At 41.9% G+C, this 24,536-nt stretch overlaps 2 protein-coding genes across 9 annotated transcripts in view; one reads left to right on the top strand and one right to left on the bottom strand.

The window, feature by feature from the left end:
- STXBP5L (syntaxin binding protein 5L) overlaps positions 1-2,797 on the top strand; it is a 197,940-nt gene extending 195,143 nt beyond the window's left edge. For all 5 annotated transcript variants that reach the window (XM_069866934.1, XM_069866918.1, XM_069866947.1 and 2 more), the window contains 3 exons: positions 167-278; positions 673-893; positions 2,098-2,797. In XM_069866934.1, coding sequence (XP_069723035.1) covers positions 167-278; positions 673-893; positions 2,098-2,139 — 375 coding nt within the window. In that variant the 3' untranslated portion in view covers positions 2,140-2,797. The remainder of the gene's footprint in view (positions 1-166; positions 279-672; positions 894-2,097) is intronic.
- Positions 2,798-10,176: 7,379 nt separating this feature from the next.
- Positions 10,177-24,536, bottom strand: part of POLQ (DNA polymerase theta) — a 48,752-nt gene continuing 34,392 nt past the window's right edge. For 2 of the 4 annotated variants that reach the window (XM_069866817.1, XM_069866832.1), the window contains 11 exons: positions 24,052-24,194; positions 22,976-23,057; positions 22,491-22,665; positions 21,873-22,008; positions 19,931-20,049; positions 19,125-19,309; positions 18,658-18,769; positions 16,988-17,112; positions 15,351-15,504; positions 13,478-13,593; positions 10,177-11,130 (listed from right to left, as the gene is read on the bottom strand). In XM_069866817.1, the coding sequence (XP_069722918.1) occupies positions 11,017-11,130; positions 13,478-13,593; positions 15,351-15,504; positions 16,988-17,112; positions 18,658-18,769; positions 19,125-19,309; positions 19,931-20,049; positions 21,873-22,008; positions 22,491-22,665; positions 22,976-23,057; positions 24,052-24,194 (1,461 nt within the window). In that variant the 3' untranslated portion in view covers positions 10,177-11,016. Of the gene's footprint in view, positions 11,131-13,477; positions 13,594-15,350; positions 15,505-16,987; positions 17,113-18,657; positions 18,770-19,124; positions 19,310-19,930; positions 20,050-21,872; positions 22,009-22,490; positions 22,947-22,975; positions 23,058-24,051; positions 24,195-24,536 lie in introns of those variants that run through there. The other 2 variants (XM_069866825.1, XM_069866840.1) reach the window with 2 other exon arrangements.

Raw genomic sequence — 24,536 nt, 5'->3', positions numbered from 1 at the left:
GTCATGAATCACAAATGTTAACTACTTAATACTGTTCACACAACAGACTCTTAAAACTAATTGATTAGACCCAATGCACATGGCTCATAAATGCAAATAAAGAAAAGACCTAGAACTGCTTTCACCTCACTAATTTTTCACATGGACTTTTGTCTGAATTTGCTAGGACATGCTTGGGGATTTGTTTACTCCTGTGGAAACGCCAGAAGCCCAAAACAGAGGCTTCCTCAAAGGACTTTTTGGAGGAAGTGGACAAGCTTTTGACAGGGAGGAGCTTTGTGAGTAATTTATTGGGCTTGGGGCTGGGTTTTGTTGTGGGTTTTTTGTAGAAATTAATTTATAGGATCACCTGCCCTTGCCATCCAGGAATGGAATGGTACACAAGATTTAGATCACTGATGAAAAAATCAAGATGGCATCATGAGGGGAGGATCCTCAGTTGATTTCCCATGATTCCTTCACCCTCAGCAGCTTCTTTTGAGCAACTGAGTGAGATTGCCCATGGCTGTGCTGTAGATGTGCCAGTACACAGAGCAAAGCTTTCCACTTGTGCCATCTCCGCATCAAATGGCATCACCACTGCGAGGCTGCAGATCAAGGATGAGAAGCACTGACAGAGAGAGCCATGGCCAGGGACTCATTCCTGTCTGTCTTTTCATTTCACCTTTGCAGTTGGTGAGGCCACGGCAGGAAAAGCCTCTCGGAGTCTCGCCCAGCATATCCCTGGATCAGGTGGAATTGAAGGCGTGAGAGGAGCTGCAGGAGGAGTCATTGGGGACTTGACTCGCGCACGCATTGCCCTTGATGAGAGAGGACAGAAACTGGGAGAACTGGATGAAAAGACTGCCAGCATGATGGCCAGTGCAGAGGCATTTTCCAAACATGCACACGAGGTAGGGGTCCTGGCACCATACACTAGGAACCACCAACCCTGCAACTGAGCCTTTACTTCCCTTTGGGGAAGCCAAGTACGGTTCTCCCCATGCACCCCGTTGCGTTAGTTTAGGTGTGCTCGTGTTAACTTACGGCTGGCTATTCCTGCTCCCAAACACTAAGAATACAGAAAATAAAATTCTGTAGCACACCCCTTCTTTTCACGTTTCCATAAGTGCGTATCCCTTGTTAGCCTCAGAATTTAGAATCTGGCACTTCTCATCACTTGCATTTCTCAGTGATTCATTATGATTTTTTTTTTTTTTTGAGTCACCAAGTACAGCGCGTCTGTGCAGCAGGGCAGGAAATGGGGAGGTGGATGAGGCTTTGAGCAACCTGCACTAGCGGAAGGTGAAAGTGTCCCTGCCCGTGGAACGGGGCTGGAACTGAATGATCTTTAAGGTCTATTCTGACCCAAACCATTCTGTAATTCTATATATGAACCTTTACAGGTCTTATTGGGAAGAAGAGGTGAACATTTCTAGTATAACACTCTGTTACAGTTATATAGAATAGAGCTTTCCTGGAACAGACAGCTTTTGTGCTTTAAGCTGGAAATGGAAAGTTCTTCCATCCCACGCTGTTAAGGCTGGGAATCGACTAAGGTGATTATCTTTGAAGATAAAGCAACCCTAAAGAATACTTCCCAAAATGCATGTTCTTCATTTAAAATATGTCATTCTTCATTTAAAATAAGTCATATCTCTGGACAAGAACTCTACATTTTGATTGGCTTTTTTAATCATGAGGCATAAAAAAGCAGAAAGAACATGCCCTGAAATGCAAAAGGTGTTTACATATTCAGGATATATATCTGCTATGCTGTGTAGATAGGCTTTCTACAGGAGTAAAAAGCAAGTTCCTGGTTATTCCCATGCCTACGTACTTTTTGTAGAAGAAAAGTTGTTAAAGCTCCTCAGGAAAATCTTGTAATGAGCAGTAACAGTGGGTAACTTTTTTTTTTTTAATGTAGCAATGATGAAATTGAAATTAAATGCAAGGTCTCGGTGGAATCACGACCCGATAATGCTGTTAGTAGAGTACCACATTGCTCTTTCTTTTTGACTTACAAAGTTTGTGACAGTTAGTGGGCCTAGGTCATGTGTGATACCTCACATGCAGAGCAGCATTTTATATCTCTTTGTTTGTTTCCCATTTCTGTAGGTGATGCTGAAGTACAAGGACAAAAAATGGTACCAGTTCTAGACTTCCAATGCAGCTGCTTGTGGCTTTATTAAGAACACTCTTCAGGGAAGCAACACTCATTCCCAAATCTACCAGTCACTGGCCAGAGACAGTTCTTTCTCCTAGAAGATGTTTCCCTCTTACTATTATTGGATTCATCAACAGTGGGAGTCAAGGAGAAACTTTACAGATGATGAGATGGAAGCTGGAATCGTGTGGGTCTTAGTTCAACAGCTGGCTCATGCAGGAGCCAGTGTTTTTCCAAGAGGAACTCTACTATCACTGTGGCATGTAGTTTTTCAGAAGCTGTAGGTATGAACTGTGGGGAGGGCGTCTGGTTAAAAATAATTCTGTACAAACTCAAATGTTAATGCACTTATAAAACTTTGCATGACTAATTGACATCTGGAAAAAAAAAAATCAAAAAAAAAAAGAGAGAAAAAGAAAGCATGTTGTGACCGAAGAACAATGGGATTTATTTCTATTCTTAGCAAAAAAAAAAAAAGAAAATACTTAAATGGCAAAAATCTTTATTTTTTAAAAGTGACATTACAAAAAGCCAGTACATTTCAAGCATGTTTGCTACTGTTCTCAACACAAAAATCAGTTGAGCTGTGTTCTCCTATCTGCTATTTATTTCCCTTGAAAAACCTTGCTTGAAATGAGTGCTGTTTAACTCCCACCAGAGGAATAAATAACTTCAAACTCCTATGCCCCAAATTTACAGATTTTTCAAGTAGCTAGACAGGCAGTATCTGAAATGTCATTAAAACATGAGCATAGATGGTTTATTTGCAATTCAGAGCACATGACATGTCATCTTTATATGTACGTTTTGAAATGTGCTCTGAATTCCTCCTGGTTGTCCTTGAAGGGGTCCGTGGCATTTCTCATCCCTGTGGTGGTGTCTGCATCGCTCGGTTGCCTTATTTCTCAGTAGCAGGAATAGAAAAACAGCTTTGGAAATTGCTCCTTCATGTTAGGAAAGGCAAGATGGGAAACCACAGGGCTACAAGTTGGAGAGGCCTATCAAGTTCTGCTCCCAGAAGCTGCGTAGCAGTTTGCACAGCAGTGATTTTTCTGGAAGCACCCAGTTGAAATGATGCCAAGGGAACTGCACGGGACCCCCGCTAAAGCTCGGGAAGAGGGATCACAGCAGCAAGACTAAACAATGGGCCAGGGGAGGAGCGTGAAAACCAGTGGTCAACATAGAGCACTGAATTGCCACAGATATAAAATGACACCATGGGTGATTTTTTTCTTTTTTGCTCACACTGCTAGAAGTGAAGCAACCTGCAACAGGGAAGAGAACAGTAAGCAGAACCTGTTACATGACTATACGAATAAAGTCCCAAGTCCAGGAGTGTGCTGCAGTCACAGCGAGAGTCTCCCTGCTGCATCCGCCTACTGTTAGGTTAGAAATTTTTCCAAAACTGGCCTGGAAACAAGGCATTGAAGGCTTATTTTCATGCACTTAAACATAGCTTCAAATTAGAAAAGGCAGGAAAGAAAAAGGTGGAAAAAGCAGCACTTAAAAATTTTCTGCATGAGAGGAGTAGCATCCTCTGTCCAACCAAGGAGTCCTGATGGACACCGATGCAGACAGGTGCCATCTCCCTCCTAACTAGAACTTAATGTCACCGTGTTTATATCACCCTAGCAGTCAGATACCTAGCAGTCAGATACTCCCTCAAAGATATCTTCCCTATACCCTTCCTTTTGGCCCAAAATCCAGCTTCACTATCAGCCTAGCTGTGCAAGTTGAAAGGTTGGAACAGAGTTGAGGTGTTACATTTATAAATCCACGTTGTAGCACAACATGAATTTCATGCTTTGCAGGATTTTTACACTTTTCTGTGGGCAAAGTTAAAATGATGGCCCTGACAGGTCTATCTCAACTGACAATAAGACTCCGAGTTCCTCTCAGTCGCAGGAGAAATTGCTCCATAATTGTGGGAACTGTAGTAGAAGCTTGTTGGGGAAAAGGTCAAAGCCCAAGGCATGCCTACATTTCTGCTTAAATGCAAGGAACTGGAGTTGTCTGTGACCCAAGAGGCTGGTGCTGTGTAGGCTGGAGGAAACAGCAAACTCAGCTGAGTTGGGAACTCCTTCCAGCGGCCAGGTCACAGAAACATCCACTTGCATGTGGCTGAGGAAGCACCACTGCACCCAGGCATCTAGAATGAAAAATGAAACAACATCACAGCAATTCTGTTTAAATGCATATTCCTTCTTCCTGTGCTCTGGCCTGTACTCCAAAACCACTAGTCTTTGGGCAACAAAACCATTTGGGGCAGCATTCAAACTTTCCCAACAGCTTTCTAGACCTTATTAGTCCTGTCTTCTCTGCTTGTACAGAGAAGATAAGCAGTCTGTTAATACCAAGCCAAGGCCTCCCTGCCAGCTTTTGTTCTGTACCAAGCTCTGCACTGAGCTGGTGCAGATGGAAAGGCTGTTACCAGTTCCAGGCTACAGGGCCAGTTTGTGCTATGAACTGGAGTACGGCAGTCAGCCTTCGAGAAAGCAGTCTGGGTGAGTGGTAGCACGTGGTTGCTTCACCTCAGTGACAAGAAAGCTACCCCAGTTCTGTGCCAGTTTTCTGTTCTCCCTCATGTGGCTGGCTAATACGGCAAAGATCCCCCATACCTTGACTTCAGTGAAAGTATCTGGACCAAGAGCCCACTCGCTCATTTTAAGTGTCAAATTTAAAACTTTAAGGGCAACTTTTCATTCCTAAATCGCTGCAGCATGCCCAGAGAGAAGTGTGTCTTCTACAAGTCATTTACACAATGCCTGACCGACTGCAGCTGCCAACGGTCTCTAGCTTAACACCGGTTGGGGGGGTGGGGGGGAACCACCTGCCAGTAGATTTCCATTTGCATTTTTATGTAACAGAGAAAGGAGAATCTAGCATCCCTCAAACTAACCATTTTTAGTACCGAACTTTTAAGCCTTTTCTCCAGTACTCCCCATGGGGTCACAGCTGTATCTTGCTTTCCACTCTTACATATTTTACATATTTCCAGACAGTTATAAATTACTATTTCTGTTAAGTTTGCCACTTGTGACAATAATTATGAATTTTCTTGTAGTCTGTAGAGATCAAAAAAGTTGTATATGTTTGTATATAGAACATTCTATATATATAAATATATATATGTAATGTATATGTTGTATAAGTTTGTTAGTGCACACTGTTAAATGCTTTCTATCAAGATTTACCATGTATGTGGAAACAACCCTTCACTTAAAAGCATCAATGAGGGAGGAAAAACTCTTGCCTGTTTGATTCATTGTGAGAAAGGAGGGGGAGTGTGGGATTTTTGCAAGGCCTGACCTGACCTACAGGCTGTTTGTTAGTGAAAGGAATAAAGTCTCAGCATCCTGCACAACGAGCACAGCATCTGACCTGACTTACTCTAAGGAAACTGAGGACAGTAGCTGTAGCTGGATGTTGAAATCATGTGCTTTCACCTGTTCCACTGAGACAGCACCACTTGAGGCAAAAACCTCAGCTTAGAGGTATTATCTTCAACATCGCCATCCTCAGTTACAAAAGACCAGATTGGCTGGAAGTATTTGTTTGATTTAACATGTTTTTTTGTCCACTTGGATACCCTGTTCCCTCACATTCTTCTTTACAGGAACTCTGTCACAACCACAGCCAAAATCAGATATACAGAACTTCCAACAGCACACACACTTCTGGGTTTGACCAGATGTGTTTAATCTTACACACAGAGCTGTAGTTAGAGTATACAGAGAAAAACAAACTAAATTAGATTATTTTTATATTTTCAGGGTGGGCACATCTTCAGTTCAGACTGGTTTATTTTATAAAGTCCATTCCTAGAGTTTTCACTTAAGCTTCAAATCTTGAATGAAAAGAAAGGAAAATGTGAGAATGAGGTTTTGCTTTGTATAATGACCTGGTTTCTATATTATTTTTTTACAGTTCCACTCTGTACATCAATGAGACAGTCCCTACACTACCAGAACATAGCTTTGTACACAAATATTTAACAAAAATACTCTATTTACTATACCTATTGCATAAAATTATCACATACGGAAATTCTCTAAAACAGTTTACATATTCCCTTTGCACAGCCCTTTCACATCAAGTCACATGTGTTGTAATGCAGATACGCAGTCAAAAATGCTTCAGTTTGTTTTCAGTGCACAATTTAAGAAATGCAGAAAACACTGCAGCTTCAATAAGAGCTGTGTTCAGCCTCGGGACTCCTCCATTTACAAACTGTGGGTATTGTAACACAGGCAAAAAGCCAGATTTCAGTTAATTATGCCCCTTAAATACCCCACCCTCCCATACCTCCTTTTCTATAAGCTAAAGGTGAATTCAAGCACAGTATATTTCAGTCTTGAATGTTTTTCTGCCTTGGCATGGTCTCGGTAAGAACACGCTCTCTCTCAATAAGGAACTACATGTGGCCATTTGTAGTCAACTTGTCATCTTAGGTGTATAAGCAATAGTCACGTAAATGAGTGTTTCCATTCATGTGTTTTGTTTTGTGATTAAATCAACAAATCAAACATTGTACTTTTTTAAATAGCAACTGATATTCAGATTCAGTGTCAAGGAAATGCGGACAGAATAGATGTGGGGTTTGTTAACAAGTCATTACCTGTATCTTGGAATCAAGACTAATCTGGGGTGAACCACACGCTCCTGTGCTAACCATGTCCTGTTTCCACAGGTATCCTAAATCAGCATCACAAAAGGAAAACTAAGGCATCTTTAACTGAGGCTGTTTCTAGTCCCCAGTAACAACCAAAAAAAGAGGGAAAGAAAATAAAGGAAATAATTGATATTAGTTGGCGTAGAGATCTCTCTTTTTTTCCCACCTCTATTCCTAGCTTCTTTATAGTATTTCAAAAGTGTCCACTTTACACAAAGGGTTTGGATGGAGTTTACACTACTCACCAACTCAGGAATATAGAAGATGCAGCCACAGTTGCTGCTTGGGTGGGAATGGACACCTCCCTTCCTTCAGCAGCTCACGCTGTGACAAAATCTGAACCCCAGCTCATGTCCCTGTGCTTTCCTGTGGGGAGCTCAAAGGGCACTCATAATCACCATGCCAGTCCCCAGGAACACAAGCCTGGGTTTCTCAGCCAAGCGACAGCACCTTAATGTCACTTCCGCTTCAGGTTAGAAGCAGTCACCTACAAGCTGAAATCTCAGAGAGCAGAAGCGAGGTCACATAAGGGCACTTGCCAACAAAATGCTCAAGTCGCTCTGCCAGAAGAGATTTAAAACGGTTCAGAGCTACTGAGCTTCCAGCTCCTTCTTCTCAGCTACAGATTTTGATGAAATGCAGAGAGCATGGATGAAAGGCAAAAGGACCAAACCAGAATGGACGAGGTGAGAGCATCTTTTGTCACCTGCTCCTCCTCCCACCCTTGCCCAGCTACAGGAAAGTGCACAGAGCACCTCCAGATGGCAGGGAAGAGCAAAAAAGCTGCAGCAGAAAAAACAAGGCAAAACAAGCTTGTGGTCCGCATGGGAGGAAAAGGACCCAGTAGTTACACCAAACATCAATGACAGACTTTCCTGCTGCTGAGTCCAGGGAAGTTCTGCCCAACACCAGTAGCAGGCAGAATCAAAATTCGAGCCAGTTTGAGAAGAAAACTGATGTGAACCAAATGGAGTGAGGTGCTGGGTCACACAGGTTCACGCAACATGAAGACAAGGCATTCCTGGTGACCACAGCTGTTTGTCAGGACTGGATCTTAATCCAATTTCTTTTGGCAGACACCCACCTGCTGCTGCAGCAGCCAGGCACAGGTAGCACAGGGCACAAGGCAGGAGTCGGCTGTGGGAGTGATTCCACGTACACCAAGTGACAAGGCTGCTGTAACAAACATAACTCCTACCCCCTCCACAGTGTTCATCCATCTTCTCGGGCTGCTGGGCCCACATGTGTTACCGCACGTGTTGTGCGGCACCAACTAGCAGGAAGTGGGAGCAGACTGCAGAGACATACACAAACTAGCTGAGAAACAGAGAGCAAACATCATCAGATGCATCCCACCCTGTCTACAATGAGACAGAGTAACCTGCACGCTGGTTATCAGGTCCTGAACTAGAAAAAAGCCCAGTTTCCAGCTAAACGCAAACCTCAGCCCATCAGAGGCGAGGGGCAGGGAGTGGCGCACAGGCAAAAATATTGAAGTAATGCGAGCAGCCAACCTCCTCCTACCAACTTCAAAAAGTAACAGGCAACCTTTCCCACACAATGCAGAAAAGCAGTGCCCATGCCTCCTTGACCTAAGCCCTCTTCTGCTTCCCCTGCTTAGTCTCGCAAGTCCAATTAGACTTAAGGAATGTAAATAGCAGCAATCAGGCAACAGCTCAGAGCCAGTTCTAGTATTATTACTCAAATGCTGCAGCCACCTCGCTCACAGAGCAGTGGCCACCTTGTATCTTCTTATTTGCTCCAAATTACTGGCTAATTAAAATGAACTCATTGAGTTTGTTTAGCAAAATATGTTTAGTTCTGTGTCAATCCCCTTATCGATTAGCATCAACCCATCTAGAGAGCTTGTTAGGAAATATGCATGAGATCCATCCTTCTGAAATTCCAAAGGCAGTATGCAGGAGCAAAATATTGTAATGTGCCAAAGAACAAGCAACTCAAATTACAGCAGCTCCGGTGAGGCCTGAAGTACAGCACAGGTGTGTCACCACACAACACCCCAGGACAGGAAATCATTAAGCCATGTGAATTGATAACAAGTCCAACCCGCTGTCTTCACAGGCAGAACACACAAATGGTCAGACACCAGGGTGCCGAGGCTCAGATCTGTTAATAACAAAAGCTTTAATAAGCTAAGAAAAGGAAAAACTGTCTATCAGCCGAATGGCTGTGGATAAAGAGCTCAGCCATCAGGAGACAGATGTGGTAGAAAACCATAGGCACAGAGCAGGCAGAAAAGAAACAAAATTTGTCAAGGTGAAGTGAGAAAAGAAAAACAAGAAAGAAGGCCAAGTCGGAGCTGAGAAGGGCAGTCACAGCATCCTCACCTGGGGCTTTGGCTCAATACCACATTCCTGGTTTGCTGCACAAGAGACAGGTGGTACATCAGAGACCAGGATGCAGCCTTGGTACGCAGGCTCCATTATGATCTCTTACACCTCACTGTATTCCTGAAACCTTGGTGCCAGGTACTTCTGATGTCAGGATAACGGCCAAGCCAACAGCTCTGCATTTGAAGTTAACAAGCTCATGCATGCTATCAGGCTGCTAAAAGCCAAGCATGCATCCTCTTAGATCAGGCTATAAAGGCAACTTCAAAAGTACACTTCTTAACAGGGATCCAGCAGAAGTTCAGACATGAAAGAAAAATTAGGGGCTTTCTCACAGGAGGCAAGAATGGAGAGACAGAGATATTTACATTACGGAGGAACCACAGAAGCCAAGACATGATAAAATACTTAGAGGCATAAAGAAGATGACAGGAGGCACCTGTCCTCCCTTTCCTGTAACATACAAGGGCCACATGATGTGATTAACAGAAATCGAGGTCAGGCATGGTATGAAGCTAACAAAAACAGCTGAATGTGTATAACCATCACAATCATCTGCAATGGAAATGAAACCATGTGATCTAAGGTCTAGCAAGGCCAGAAGGCATTAGTGAGGAGAGTTGAATTGTAGCATTGTTGAGGTTGGAAAAGACCTTTAAGATGAAGTCCAACTGTCAGCCAAACACTGCCGTGCCTACTAAACCACATCCCAAAGTGTGACATCTACAGACTTTTTGGACACTGGCAAATTAATTCCCTGCAAGCTCCTTCCTTGCCCTCTTTTGAAGCATCTGATGCCAGCAGCTGACCTGAGTCAAACTCAGGACCAGCTCAGAAAGGCCCAGACTCCCAGAAAAACTTTCTCCCTGATCACAGGGATTGAGTCAAAGACGCTGAAGCAAAATATGGGGGAAATCAAAGTGTTTTTAGGAAGGCTGACAACAAGCAGAGCATGAGGCTTCCTGAGGAGACGGGTCTCTGAATGAAGAACCACAGGTCACCCACCCCTGTTCAGCGATACCTGTGTAAAGCACCAGGCCCCAGACCCCAGCCTGGCTGCCACTTCAGCTGGTCAGAAGCTGAATTTTCACAAAAATACAAATTGCCATTAAGTTTTTAACTAATTAACTGAGTTTAATTTTTTAAAAAGGAAAGTTTTTGCTGGTGATTTTGTGTTAACTACAAGGGACCTCAAACAATATCCCCCTCCAGGCCAGTTTGCCAGTCAGCAGCAGGATGAATATTGGCAGCCAGTCATCAGAATGCTTTCCCAAAAGTCAGAGGCTAACCAAGCACCTATTCCACTCACTGTGAACGCTGCACAGCTGCTCAGCGAGAAATCCTGCCAGCTGTAAAACCATTTCAGCACCTGAACATCATCAGCAGAATTCAGTACAAAATGATCCTAGCACAGACCTGCAAAATTCAACATTCAGTGCAAACGTAATGACTCTTTTTTTGTCCCAGACAAAATTACACACAAGAACTGCCAAATCTTTGTGCTTTGTTTTAATAAATTAATCCAGCTCATTTCATATGTAATAAATTCATTAGGCTTAGGGGTTTTGTTTTAAATTACAAGATCAAGCGCATTTTAAAAGAATTCCTTTAAATACTGAACTTCTAGCAGTTAGTAATTTCACAGTTCTGTAAACATGCTTCGCTGCGCCGTCTGACCTTTGAAGGGTTTGGCTTAGTGAATTCATAGCAGCTTCCACCACACATTTCAGAAGGCAGCTCGCAGTGCCTGTAGAAACGCAATACGGGAGGATCGCACCGTACGCCTTTGCCCTGCCCAGTCCATGGTGCCTCCCACCTCACCACAGGCGAGAAGGATGTATTCCATGTCAGAGCTCCAGGTCCTGCAGATCTCCCCAGCTAGGTCCAATTTTCACTTTAACACTCAGTTTTACTGAGAGTTTGATGGCGTTTTCCATCTCGTGCTTGACAATCTGAGCGACCTACAAGGAAATGCTGAACATCAGATATGCACACTTCTTCAGTGGTCTGTTTGTCTGGCAACACTTGAGGTGGCCAGTCACCTGGAGTCCTCTCCTGCATTCGTCTGCATTGATGGGAACCCAGCCACACATTTTACTTCTGATTAGGGTTTATGATGGAGAAACTGTATAAAGCCAGCAACATTTCATGCAGCACTTAAAATGCATGTTCTGCACTGTTTAAGACTACTTTAAAAAAGAGGCAAGATTCAGTTTCTACTAAACACCTGAGTCCTGCAGAGTCTCCTCTTTTACCCAGCTGCGTAACTCCAAGTGTTTCATGGGGTCTGTTCTGAAAACATCAATGTACTGGAAGTAAGACACAAACCAAATGCACCAGAGGCAAAGAACAGCATTCCCCTTCATTGTATTGGCCCAAGAGGTGCTCTGTGAAACACAAACTACAAACCCCTGGGAAAGTAGATCGTGTTCCATGCAGATGTTAGAGATGCCGCCCAAGTGTCCCCTCACTATTTTCTTGAGGCAACTCCAATGTTAGCTGCCCTCCTCCGGCATTCCTAAGAAAGCATTCAGTACACAGTTAGGGGACCAGAAGACATTTTTGCCTGAGAATTACTGGACTGTAAGAGACAGAGGCTTTTTTTCCCCAACTGTAAATATCAGCCCTTGATAAAGGGACAATCTTTCCTATTCCAAGACCTGCACAGATTCCAGCCTGCCCTCACTGGTTATTTGAATTAATCTTTCAATCCACACCCATCCCCCAAATCTTTGCACAGCAGAATGAAAAGAGGCTTTGAAATTATTGCAGTTTTTCATCTCAGCTAGGGGCCACTGTGCCAACATGGTAACTATTTAGGCTTTCTGACCCATGCATTCCGAGAATTCCCTCAGAGGTACCAACAGTAGAAATTCCTCCACAGTTTCTACTGGGGAATGGAGGAGGGGATTTGAGGTGATCAGAGCACAAGAGTTTACAACAGCATTAAGAACTAGGGGGAGATTTGTCTTCCAAAACCCTACGCCCTTACATATCACATCTCAAATGGATCTTGATAACCTAGAAAAATGCTTTGAAATAGGATGTAATTCAGCACAGACGAGTACAGAGTAGAAAGAAGCAGGACAGAAGGTAGCATAGAAACAATCTACTGTTTAAAAACAGGATGAAAAATAACTGCCTAGGCAAGAAAAAAAATGGGGTTATCAGAGATTAAAAACTGAACAGGGCTTAAGCAAGGCACACTGCTGTGAGAAATAAAATGAATGCAATTCTGGAACATAGAAAATGTTGCTTGTGACACAAAGATCAATTTTCCAGTGTTCAAACCACTGAAGCCTTGGTCATGTTCGGGGCTCAGTATTTCAAAAGAAATGTGAACCACACAGAAGGACATTCTCTGAGAACAGTCACGAGTCCAGCACACAGAGGAGGAAGATAAAATTAAAGCTGCTGCACCTAGATCAAGGGACAGTGGTTGCAAGGCAGACATAAAAACCTGTGAGGTTCCCTGGGAAGCTGATGGAATGAGATGGATCCCTACAGCAGGACCCCATCCTGGGGGCCTCTCAGACTAGGAGTGATTGCTGGCCATCAGGAAATTGCCTTTTGTCACTAAAGATGGGGGCGGGGGGCAGAACAGAAATGGGAGAAAGATATCCTTAAGCTATGGAAGTCCATCCTGGGAGCCTTCCTGCGCTTGTGCTCAGGACTTGAGAAAACACTGAGCTGCCAACATGTGGCTAAAATGCTTACTGCTGTCACATGGACACAGGAGCAACTACACAGAGAACAGCACACAAAAGAGACACATACGCTTAAAAAAGGTAGCTTAATTCCAAGCAGCACACTTCTTACACCTTCTATATTGCCAACCAGCACCATAACACCCCTACTAGAAAGGCAAATAGGTAGGGAATGAGGAAACAAATAGCAAAAGCACAGTACCCTCCTTTCCCTATAAAACAGCTGTAACAACACGTGTTCTGAGTTAGGCACTAGAACACACGAGTGGAAACAGGGAGGAAAAAATACATCCAGACAGGGAAAAACTTCCCCCTACACCCACCAACAATATTCACGTACTCCACTCATCCAGACTTGCAGACAAGTTGCACGTACTGCTGTTATAAGCAAACAAAGCACACAGTGGAAAATGAACTTGAGTCTGAAAATAGAGGGATCAAAAATACGAACATAATTTTTCTTCCAACTGAACGCTGTTTTCACAGACCATTTAGCACACAGTAAAAAAGGATCCAGGGAAGACAGGCTGAGCCCCTAGAAGGAAGGATGGTTTGGAACATCATAATGCATACAGTTGAAAAAGCAACTGCAGGGCTGTACCTGGATGACATCATCTTCTGCAACTTCATAGAGGAGCTCATCATGGAGCTGAAGGATAAAGAAACCACCGCTGATGGGATGTAACATCCCTCTGCTTCTCTTTCCTGTTAGCCTTCCTACACAGGTGAAAAGCAGTTTGTTAGATACCATTATGGAAAGGCATGTTTCCCACAATTACAAAACCCTCACACATTCCTAACGCTGAGAAAAAGAACATGAGGAACTTTAAAATGAAAAAGCCCATGCCTACAGATAAAACCATAAAACATTACTATTCTATCAATATTTGTACAACTACTGAGGGAAAATGTTAATGAAAAGCATTTTAAATATAAACATTTCAGCCTTAAATTATACAGATATGAATCAGAACAGAAACAAGAGACAGTTGCATCTCCTGAACCATCTGTTTTAAAAGTAAATTTTAAACACAATCATGTCAGGTTTAATCAGAATTTGGGTTTGCAGCATTCTCTATAGCAATGAATTAGGATTCTGCTTTTGTCTCGAAATCATAATGGCTAGCCTAACACAGCGGCAAGCTTCCTCCCAAATGCAGTTATCTGAGACTGTAGGTACTACTCGCAATTAAGAAAACGAATGAAAAGAGCAGTTTTTGAATAAACAAGTAAGCATCTGACAAAACCAGGATCCTGGTAACCTTGCCTGACAAAAATAAAACAGAAGAAACAGGTCTATGTTAAAAGCTTTTTTTTAAAATAAACAAAACATAACCTCACACACAGAGACTCAAAAGTTATTTATTTCTCAGGTCAGCGAACAGGAGGACTCTAGTTCACAACTACAGGAAGGGTTTTAAAGCATCATCAGTTCCTCACACAAGCCTCACACTGAAACAGCAGTGCTGAAAAAGCCACATAATGCAGGATGCTTATCTGATGGCCCAGGCATTTATAACTTGCTGAAAAATAATCCTTCCAGTTCTTGAAACAGCTAGCATCAGAAGAGGAAAAACTGTCATAAATGCATCTGCTCACCTTCCTACAATTATGTTGGCCAAAGGCCAGGAGCTGCTGCTCCTGGAAGGGGTGGGAAGCCAAGCACATGCCTTCCACTCATAGCAGAGCTCTGAATTTTGTCTCTCTAAAATAAAACTCCCTGACATATTTTTAGACGTTCAACAATTAATTATTTAGTTTTTCTTCCCAGTTTGACAAACCAGACTTTTCATATTAAGACAGTTTCGTCTTTCAGGTTGAAGCATCTGAACTATCAAAGAAATACAGCACTCGATTCCTTAAGTTGTCTCTAAAAATATATGAGTGATGAACAAAACACTGTCTACATTATGCTAAAAAAAGCCTTTGTAGCACTCCTCTGGGAATAAGGAACCCAGCACAGCTTTGCTACCTGCAGCCAGAAGAAATTCATGCTGATAAAGTGCTTCATGTAATACTCTTGTGAAACCTCTGCACATCAAATTTCAGACTTAATTGTAACCAAAAATCGTATTTTTGGAACTAGAAGTTGTATCTTTTCTCTGCCATTGAAGCTAGAATATCTGTTCAGTTTCTCCTTCCTTCTTTTGAACAATTCTGTGGTGGCATCACAGACCATATCACACATGAACTCCCACAGCCAACCTTTGCAAGAGCTACTTTGAGGCAACTGAGGCTTCTTACCTGATCACAGCATTTGTTATTTTGTGTGTTGAGCAGACATTCTCCCTCCTTCATTGTGACTTTTTTGCCCATTAAACACAGACTTAATGCTGTCAGGAAAAAAATATGTCTCCCATTCCTAGCCCAAAAGCTCTAACTATTTTTTGCAGGCAATTTGTTGTGTTGTTTTTTCTTTTAAAAAATTAACAACAAAAGTTTCACTCTAGTGTGTAAGGAAGAGATGAACATACCAGTCTTATGCCTCTGGAAGGAGCTCTCCAGATGTCCATGGGACTTGATCACAGAGGAGAAAGCTTCCAGTCGTCTCTGAATGTTCACAGTGGCTGTTTTGACGATGTCTGCGGCAGATCCCTGAACAGTTGTGTTCACAGCCTGTCGCTCTGCCTAAATAGAGATACTTGTTTTCAAAATCTAACCCTCAAAAAAATAGAATCAGTTTCAGCATGACACATGTACTTCATTAACAATAATGGATATGTGGCCAAATACAGGCATCATAAAGTGTCCAGACAGTGTTCACTGTATGTGCCTGAAAGAAAGAAACGTTATAGACAAGCTTCATACACAGAATTTCTCCAGGTGACTGAGAAAAGCAGGACTTCCACAAATTTAAAGCTAATTAACATCAAGGGTAATAATCTGCAAGAGTCGCAAGCCACAAGAGGGAGAAGCATATACACATGGTAATAGTTTCATGAGGAGCAGAAAAATCTGATTTAATCCAAGTACCATAAGATGCTTTTGTGTATCTCTAAAACCGTCAGGAATGGATAACTAAAGGCAAGATGCTGAATTTCATGGACTAATAATCTGCGCTACTGCACTGAACCCTGACTGCCAGAGTAGAGCAGCTGTGCAAAATCACACTAGATACCACTATAACACAATGACTTTTTTCCCGACACAAGCAACCTCTCTACTAATCCCCTCCTCAGACAAGTAAGCTGTATCCAAAGGTTCTTCTTTCTCTGATTAGAACTGAAATGTATGCAAAAAAGTTGTGAGGAAGCTGAAATAAAAGTGAAGATAATTCATAAACTAGTCTTTAATATGATTTTTAAAGAATAAATCAAAGTTGAATGGAAAGCGTATCTACAAAGCTTCGTGCTGAAGTATCCTTCACGTTAAATAGTCAAATCATCTTAAAACATTTTTTTTTAATTTTCAGCTCCTTGGAGTACAAACTCCCCCATCTCCTCCCTTTCCCATTCTAGTCTTTAATTCCACACAATCTGATCCAGCTTCCTACTGAGAAGTATAATGCTTCCTCCCCACAGAAATGTGCCAACATCTCCCCAGGGAGTCAGCTCACTCTTACTGAAGCTGAGTTTATGACAGAGGCGTCCAAAATGACCTTGAAAAAAATAATGCCAGTGCAAAGGTGTATATTAAGTAAATAATTTTCTAACAAGCTTGAACAATTTTCCATTGAGGGGGAATAAGAAAAAGAACAAATACCCAAAAATACAGGACTTAAATGCCCTTCCTTTTTCAAGTGCTGACAGCATATAACATACAAAGACTGCTGAGTGGGAGCAACTCAGCTTGAGAAGTTAAGGCACATCACTGTGTGGAGGCTTTCAAAAATACGTCCACTTATTGAAATAAATTACTCACTCAGTTCCAGCATGGGAGTTCTGAAGTGAGGTTAGCACAGTGATGACAGCTATACACCCAGTCACAGAAGATATACGTCAAGCAGATCATGACAAAAGCTCCATTATTTAAAGAGAACTAAGTGAGAAGTGGAAGGTCATGACCAAGACGATTCATGAATCCTGTAAAACCACAGATAGGGATATGCAAAGAAATCTAATACTTTAAAAAATCTTTGAAAGAAGGTAAAAAGGTACTGCACTCAACATACATGAGCTTTACTGTAAGGGTTTGCATCTTTGATAGCTGGCAGGTATCTCCGTCTTCCCAGGATGGTCTGCACAAATCCATCTCTTCTGCAGTTCCTCACTGTCTCCCTCAAGAATTTCTGAATCCCTGTGAGAAGAAAGAGAAAGTTTTCCCTAATACAGCTGATGTACCGTGTTGTCTTCTCACCAGGGTCACTGAAAACAGTCTGAGACACTCAAATAGCACAAAAGTAATTCTTTAAATTTCCTAGACCCTGTCACTGGACAGGGCCACATGATCACTCAATTCAGCCTATTTCAGCTCTGCTGGGAAACCTATTAAGACTTTTGAGATGGAAGAGAGTACACAGTGTCAGGATATCTGGCTGTGCGCAAGCAGGCAGGAAGTCCATTCTGCACAGCGTCCAAGCACAGAGCACCTTCTATGTATTATTGATAACGGAGAGGTCAGGACCTAGACCACCACTGGACAGACAAGTAGAAGGAGAGGAGTAAGTTAAAAGCAGAAGTCAGAGCCCTTGATGCCTCAGGCTGCATGACTTCAGACCATGCCACTTCAGATTCTAGGATGAAAGAAACTCATGCATCTGCGCTTTGCAAGGGAAGGAATGAATCCACCAAGAGTGTTAAAAGGAAGCTTAGGTCAAAGAAAGGTGAGACAGGGACGAGTCCTTTTTCACTGCAAGTTCAGGTAACAACTGCACTGAAGTAGAAAAAGTTAACTTCAGGCAGTTTCTTTCTAAGGTTTACAAAACATAAAACATAAAAGGAGCTATTCAAGATCAAGACTGACAAGATGAGTATGTAATTTAGCACATCAGCCTGGCAACACATGTAAGTGAATACTCGTAAGAAATGAAGTTACAACATAAGGTACATCATGGAATTTGTCTGTATGCATGTGTAGCAAGAGGGAGGAAGCAGGAAGTTATTTCTAATGGTCATGAAGGAGACACAATGAAGAAATTACTGGAGAATAAACAGACTCTGAATAAGACGCTGCTTCTCAGCATCTGTCTTCTAAAGAAACAAACCCTGAATCTTCCAAACATAATTTTCGATCTCATATCCAAGTTCTATGATTAGAGCTAGCTGTTGTTTCATCCCATGTGCCTTCCATTCATTTCCTGATTGCAGCTCTATTCTCTCTATAGCTTTCCTAAAAATTAACACGCTTCTTAGAAATGCAACAGTGTCTTTTAACAAAACTTGGGAGAGCTGCTCTGAGCAGCTGGATAAAAATGTAAGGGTCATATGCAAAACCGTTTAAAACTGAATGAAAGCAGAAGAACAGAAGAGAGAAATGGTTACACTAGAAAATTATAAGAAATGTGGTCTGAAGTGTTATTGTGTATCTTTTAAAACTATGTGAAGGAAAAGAGTGTTTCTTACAAAGTGAAGAGCTTTAAAATGATACTCCATATCTTATTAATTAATTAAAAATGATGTAATAAGCAAATAACAAGGCCCTAAAAATTAATAAAAGCAAAGTGTAAAGTAAAACATGATGGAGTATCAAACCTGTGTTCATGCACTAGAATTTTTCCCAACATAAATCTTTTACCAAAGAGTTAGAGTGGTAGAGGGCTGAGACAAATTTACGACTTGATGAGACATGGAGAGAAGGGATTGAAAACAACAACACTGAGCTCCCAAACAGCCATATACAAACCTGTGTATCTTGATTTGAAGGATTCAATGTAACTGGCAGCTTCATCTTCATCAATCCCCATCTGCTCACCTAAAGATTTTGCTCCTATTCCATAGATGATTCCATAGCAAATCTGCCAAAGGACAATGTGAAGAACCACAACCATATGGTGAACCATGCAGAGAAACAGAGCCAAAAGAATATGTGATTCACTGGAAGACAAGTGTATGGGAACAGGGGCAAGCATTCAGGAAGAGAGACTACCTCTGAGTCCAATCCATTCAGGCTGCTCTTCTCCACTCTCATCCCCCAAAACCCAGACAGCTCCAGTTGAAACATATTGAGAGCAGGAGGACATACAAAGCAACTACTTGAATAATCATGGCTAAAGTCAGACAGAAAACCATACAATCATGACTCTCTGATATTCTGAATACTGAACTTTCCTGCCCAGAAAGCTGCCGCTGTATTTTTTTCCTAAAAGTTACCTGTTTAGCATGTTGCCTGGTGCTGTCTCCAACAGTTTCAGGATCAATCATTTTCCATTCTGCTGCAATGCTCTTAAAGACATCAGTACCCCCGTTCAAGGCTTGAATGAGTCGACAGTCACAAGACAAATGAGCAAGGATCCTCAGTTCAAGCTGAGAGTAATCAGCAGCCAAGATTAAGCCACCTGAAGTCAACAAGTTAGCAAAATCATTTTTTTCATAACTACTCCAACAGCATTCCAACCAACATTCCAACAAAGAAGACTGAATCTATTCTTGCACCTTCTGTTCAGTAAGTTTTCCACAGCCATTTCTATCACATAAATTCTTGTGTTTCCCCAAAGCCCAGGCTTGCTTGGTTTCCATCCAGCCCCTACATCTAAAACCATCAAAAGCACAGCGAAGTATCTGTCCAGGTGTCTAGTATAGCTGGTACAGACATCAGCCCAGTAGACTTGTACCAAGCCAGGGCAGGCAACGTGACAACTGACATTTGGATAGAAAGAACACTAGATAGAGTGCAATTTGTGCATTAGGAGCTGCCCAAGTATAGCTCTTTAAAAAACATGTATTCTTAAAGAGGAAATGAAGGTATGAGCATTTGTATACTTTCCTCAGTTGAAACACTCTCATTTACAGTCTGGTGAATAATTCTGAGGGCATGCAAACTACTGCATTAGTTTCCCAAGTAGGCTGCTCAGTCAAATACATACTGACATCAATTCTTAGCTCTTCTTTACATCCTGGATTTTTTGTTAACTTTACTCTTAACAATTAGCTGGCACAGAGCAGGATCAGGGCATTACCTGGGAAAGGAACAAAGGCGTGCCTCATGCTAACAGAAAACGGTATTCCTCTTACTTTGGATCTATCTTCAGACTGAATCTTTAGGCCATTAGCCAAAATCTTGGAATACCTTCTACATCTGTGGAGACAAAGAATGACTGTTCTACACCAATTTCTAAAACACTTAAACATGCATAATCATTTTTGCCACAAAGAATCAGTGAAAACAAGTGAGATAATAGCCTCTATTCCTCTCTTCCAGACAATCCATACCTAAACTTGACGATGGGAGAATTGGACAGACTATATGTACACCGAATGGGATTTACTGACCCTGAACAGATTCGGGGATAAATCTTCCTAGTATATTCAAGGGTTTAGTCCAGAAATTGAATCATTCCATGCCAAAACAGGTAAGATCAAAGGCCCCAGATCTGTGATAGATGCATTCCAGAAAGATAGCAACCACATTTTACAGGAATCCTAAAAATTCAACAGCCCACCTTGAGTTCCAAGTCTTCTCTCAACATCATTCTCATATGCAGCATGCCTACACTGGCTCATACCTAGTACAGACAGATAAGCTTTCCCTTTCAGGGACAGTAGGGATCAAGGAGATGAAAGATAGCATAAAAATCACAGAAACAGGTTTTCAAGAGATATAGGTGATGGATGACATATAGGAACCATACAGAATCACATTGTCCAGCATAGGCATTATACCATGATCTAATTCAGCTACAGTTCTCTGGTCAGAAGCTTCTCACAACAAGAGGGAGGACGTAGTAATAGAGATTACTAAGACAAAGGTCAGTTGGTACCAAAGTTTGGAAGGCCTATCAGACTTAAACTGCATGACAGCTTCTTTTGTGCCAGCAGTCATTTGTGTGCCTTTAGGATGCCCCATCCTCCTAACACAGTGGCTGCTTAACTAAGGAATGCAGTCTCAAAAGTCAGCCTGAGAAGCAGACCTCTCTCAAAGCTCAGCTCACACTCCATGCCTTCAATGGGCTGCTTCTCTACAGGGAAGACTAAAAACCTAGCCCATGCTTCAAGCACCCTACAAAGCCGCTGCAAGCCTGAGCAATGCCAGAGTTGTTTCTGAGAACAGTCTGATTCTCCTCCTGAAATGGACAAGATCCTGCTACTCCTGGGCTCTCTTCCCATGCCATACTCAAGGCACAAGAATGTTAGCCATATGGTGGTAGGAAAAGACAGACAGAGGGCCAAAACACTTTTGAAAGTTCTCAGATCTTGCTATGGGAAAAAACATGATAAATGTCACTCAGGTGACAAGTCTGTAACAAGAAACTGAATGAAAAGAGAAACAAAGGACAGAAAATCACCAAGTTCAAAGCCCCAAAGCTCACAAGCTAATTGCTTAAAGATCCACCTTGACATTTCACTAGGCTTCCACGCAACCAGTTCGGCATTAGCATGTAATGCTGTCAAAATAGGGCATTTGGTTAACAGAAACCAGATTCAGAATATTTTTCTGCTAAATGGTAGCTTTTGCAGAATCATTATTACGACAATGGATGAAAAATATGTTACCCATGTCCTCTTACACAGAGAGGTGGCACAGCATAAAACAGATTAACTTCCTTCTATTTCTTCCACAACATCCTATCAAACCAAATCGTAACTTCAGTTTAGTTACTTTTCACACTCAGGCTTTTCATCCAACAGTTGGGAGCATAATGCTAATCTCACTGTAGGGTTTCATAAAGAAACTCAAAAAGCAAGCAGCTACATGGAGCCACACGCTGTCAGTATTATTAGGTCTTCCACGTGTCACTGATTTTTAGATATTTATCCCCCTAAAACTGTAAGAGAAACACTGAGTAATAAGTCACACTGACATGACAGCAGCCACAGGTGAAGTCAGAAAAGAGAAATTTGACAACTCAGACATATTAAGATCAGAAGAGTAGGCAGAAGCTTTTGCCAAGATCCTCCTACCTGCCCGCAGAAAGAGCACGACAGTTAGCATTTCGATGAGCTCCAGAAGGTGGGCTTTCTTCAACCACAGTTGGCATTTCAATCTCAAAATCTCTTGGTACATTCTGGATATTTGGCTCTGTAAAGGTTATTCGACCTGAGAAGGAGGAAAAGGCAGAAGTAAGGATCCAAAGGGAGCCTCTCTAACGAACTCAGCTGAAGACATACCTGCATCTCCAAAATAGAAGGGACAGGAGGGTGGGGTGGGACAGGACACAACCACTGAGAAAACTGAAGACAGAGAAATATAATTTGGGTTTAATAGCTTTCATATGGTTCCCCTACAGCATTTCTTATCACTAATAAGAAACTCCCAAATCCAGAACCTGTTCTGGGGTCAGAGATCTACATGCTGTGCAGGGAATGAATAATACTGCTCAGTGAACACAAAAGCTATTCTAACACATCTAGATTTTCAGGGCAGATTAATGCAAAATAGGTATTTCAGTACTTCCATTTGGCTGAAGCAGAGGACAGCCTTGATTTCCTCTCTTCCCCATAGAAAAGCTGCCCACACACACATACAGAAAAAGGGCGGAAAAACAGTAAGAAGTGAGGATTTTGCACACATTTCTTTACCTGTAGCTGTGTGAGTCTGTGACACTGGATATATCCTTTCCATTCCCAACGCAGAATTCAATCGTTTTTCCCTCTGTAGTGGAAACACCACTTTAGTCATGGCATTGTTGATCCTCCTCCACTCCAGTATCAGCCCTGGCAACGGATGAAGTGTCTTTAATTTCTCCAAAACATCCTTGTGGGGAGAAAAGGACACAACTATAATTAACTGCCTTAAAAGCTTTATTTGTAAAGGTTTTGCAGTTCTGCAGGAAAAAGGAACTCCTTCACCCACAGTGAGCTTCCAGTGTCACTGCCTTAAAATGGATATTCCATTCACTTATACTGTCTCCACCTAGGCAATCAAAGCACCATGAGACACAGATGCAGTTTCATTATACACAAGAAGAAAATAACTTCTCTTTGGACTTTTGTGTCCTCATCACCACTTTCAGTCTGCACCAACCAGTAAATCACCTGAAACGATCAAATAAAGCACCACTTGCCATAGGTCCCCTATGTTGTCTCCTCTTGCCCAGGGTTAATGCTCCTCCTCCATCTTCTTGCATATTTTTCTCCCTGCTCTCTCTTATCCGTACAGTAGGAACACATAAAATGAAACCCTTGACCACACTCCTTGAAAGACGAAGCTGATCGCTAGTAATCAAATCCTTTCAGTTAAATCAGAAATATGAAGGAACTAACAAGACTTTCAAAAGACAGTAGCATACAAACACTCTCAGAATAATGTTTTTCTGTATGCAGCAGGCAGCCACAGCCTCATCCCTCCACATCACAAAAGGAGGAAATTCTCACTTTGCTTCTTGCTCCCTGCTCTGCCACCACCACCACATTCCCTTCTTTCCTGCTACTTGAGTTTCGGAAATCAATACTTGTCTTCCAAGCACTGACTATACTGAACAAGGGGAAAATAAGAAAACAACAGATTAATGAGTCCTGAGACAAAGAACATATATATCTGCTAATGTCACTTGTCTGGCAAGAGCATCCATTAGCGTGCATCAGTTGGTATTAATGCAGCTCCACACTACTCATCCACCGGCAAGCATGTCGATAGCTTTCACATCTATACAAGATTTTGATATACTAAATTTGATAAGCCCTCTGATTAGCCATTCTGAAGACAAATTTTATGAAGCACAAAATACAGATACGGTTGTACCACGCAGGGAAAATACTGCATTTAATCACCACGGTATTTAAGCATCTTTCAAGTCAATATTGAAAAATTCTTCTACTGTTGGCTTTACAAAATTATTGTGCTATTTTGGTCTTACATGTGGTTTGGGAAATCAAATTCTGCTTGATTTATTCTTACTGAGGCCTGCTATTTATAGTATTGTCCTCACTGCACTCAGGCTTTAGGGGAGTAGGAGGAGTTAATAACGCAGCTAACTGAGAAGGCAGAATCCAGTGGTAACTGGAGGAGTAAAAAGGTAGTTAAAATTTACTCTCATTTAAGTCAACATACCTCACTCCAATATATCCAAGCAGCAGATGTGTGAAGTAAGAGGGAGTGTTCTTACAGACTCTGCACTTTCAGACTAGAACCAGACTTTACTGTACCTTGGTTGTACTGAACTGCTTGCTCAATCTAATCCTGTTTCCTTTAGCAGTTGCTCTTCTGGTGTAACCCAGAGTTTTTTTGTTCCCTTGAATTTTCACATCTCCATTTTGCGGCAACTTCAGCTCCAGGAACAAAACCTGAAAAAAGCCAGCATTTCAGATCACTTTCTGCATCAAGTATCCCAGGAGAAAACAAAAAAAGCAACTGAGCACTTAAACAGCTTGTTTCAACCAAAGGACAGTACAAATACTTCAGGTAATTAAAAAGCTGATTAAAGATGTCTGCTATCAAAGTCATTCCTCCTCTTTTTAATTAACTACAAAATGCAACCTGAAACCTCATTTTCTGAACACTCCAAGTTTGAGTTCAGAGGTATGTTTTTAGAAAAGGTAATTAACTCAGTCCAATAAGTGAGGTTACTGCTGACAGTCAACTGTAATAAAACGTGGAGCTAAGAGGACTAAAAGTGGGAAGAATAT

Source organism: Phaenicophaeus curvirostris, chromosome 1 (assembly GCF_032191515.1).
Source record: "Phaenicophaeus curvirostris isolate KB17595 chromosome 1, BPBGC_Pcur_1.0, whole genome shotgun sequence".
Taxonomy (NCBI): domain Eukaryota; kingdom Metazoa; phylum Chordata; class Aves; order Cuculiformes; family Cuculidae; genus Phaenicophaeus; species Phaenicophaeus curvirostris.
Note: the sequence above shows the minus strand (reverse complement) of the source record. Positions and strands in the feature narration are given on the sequence as shown.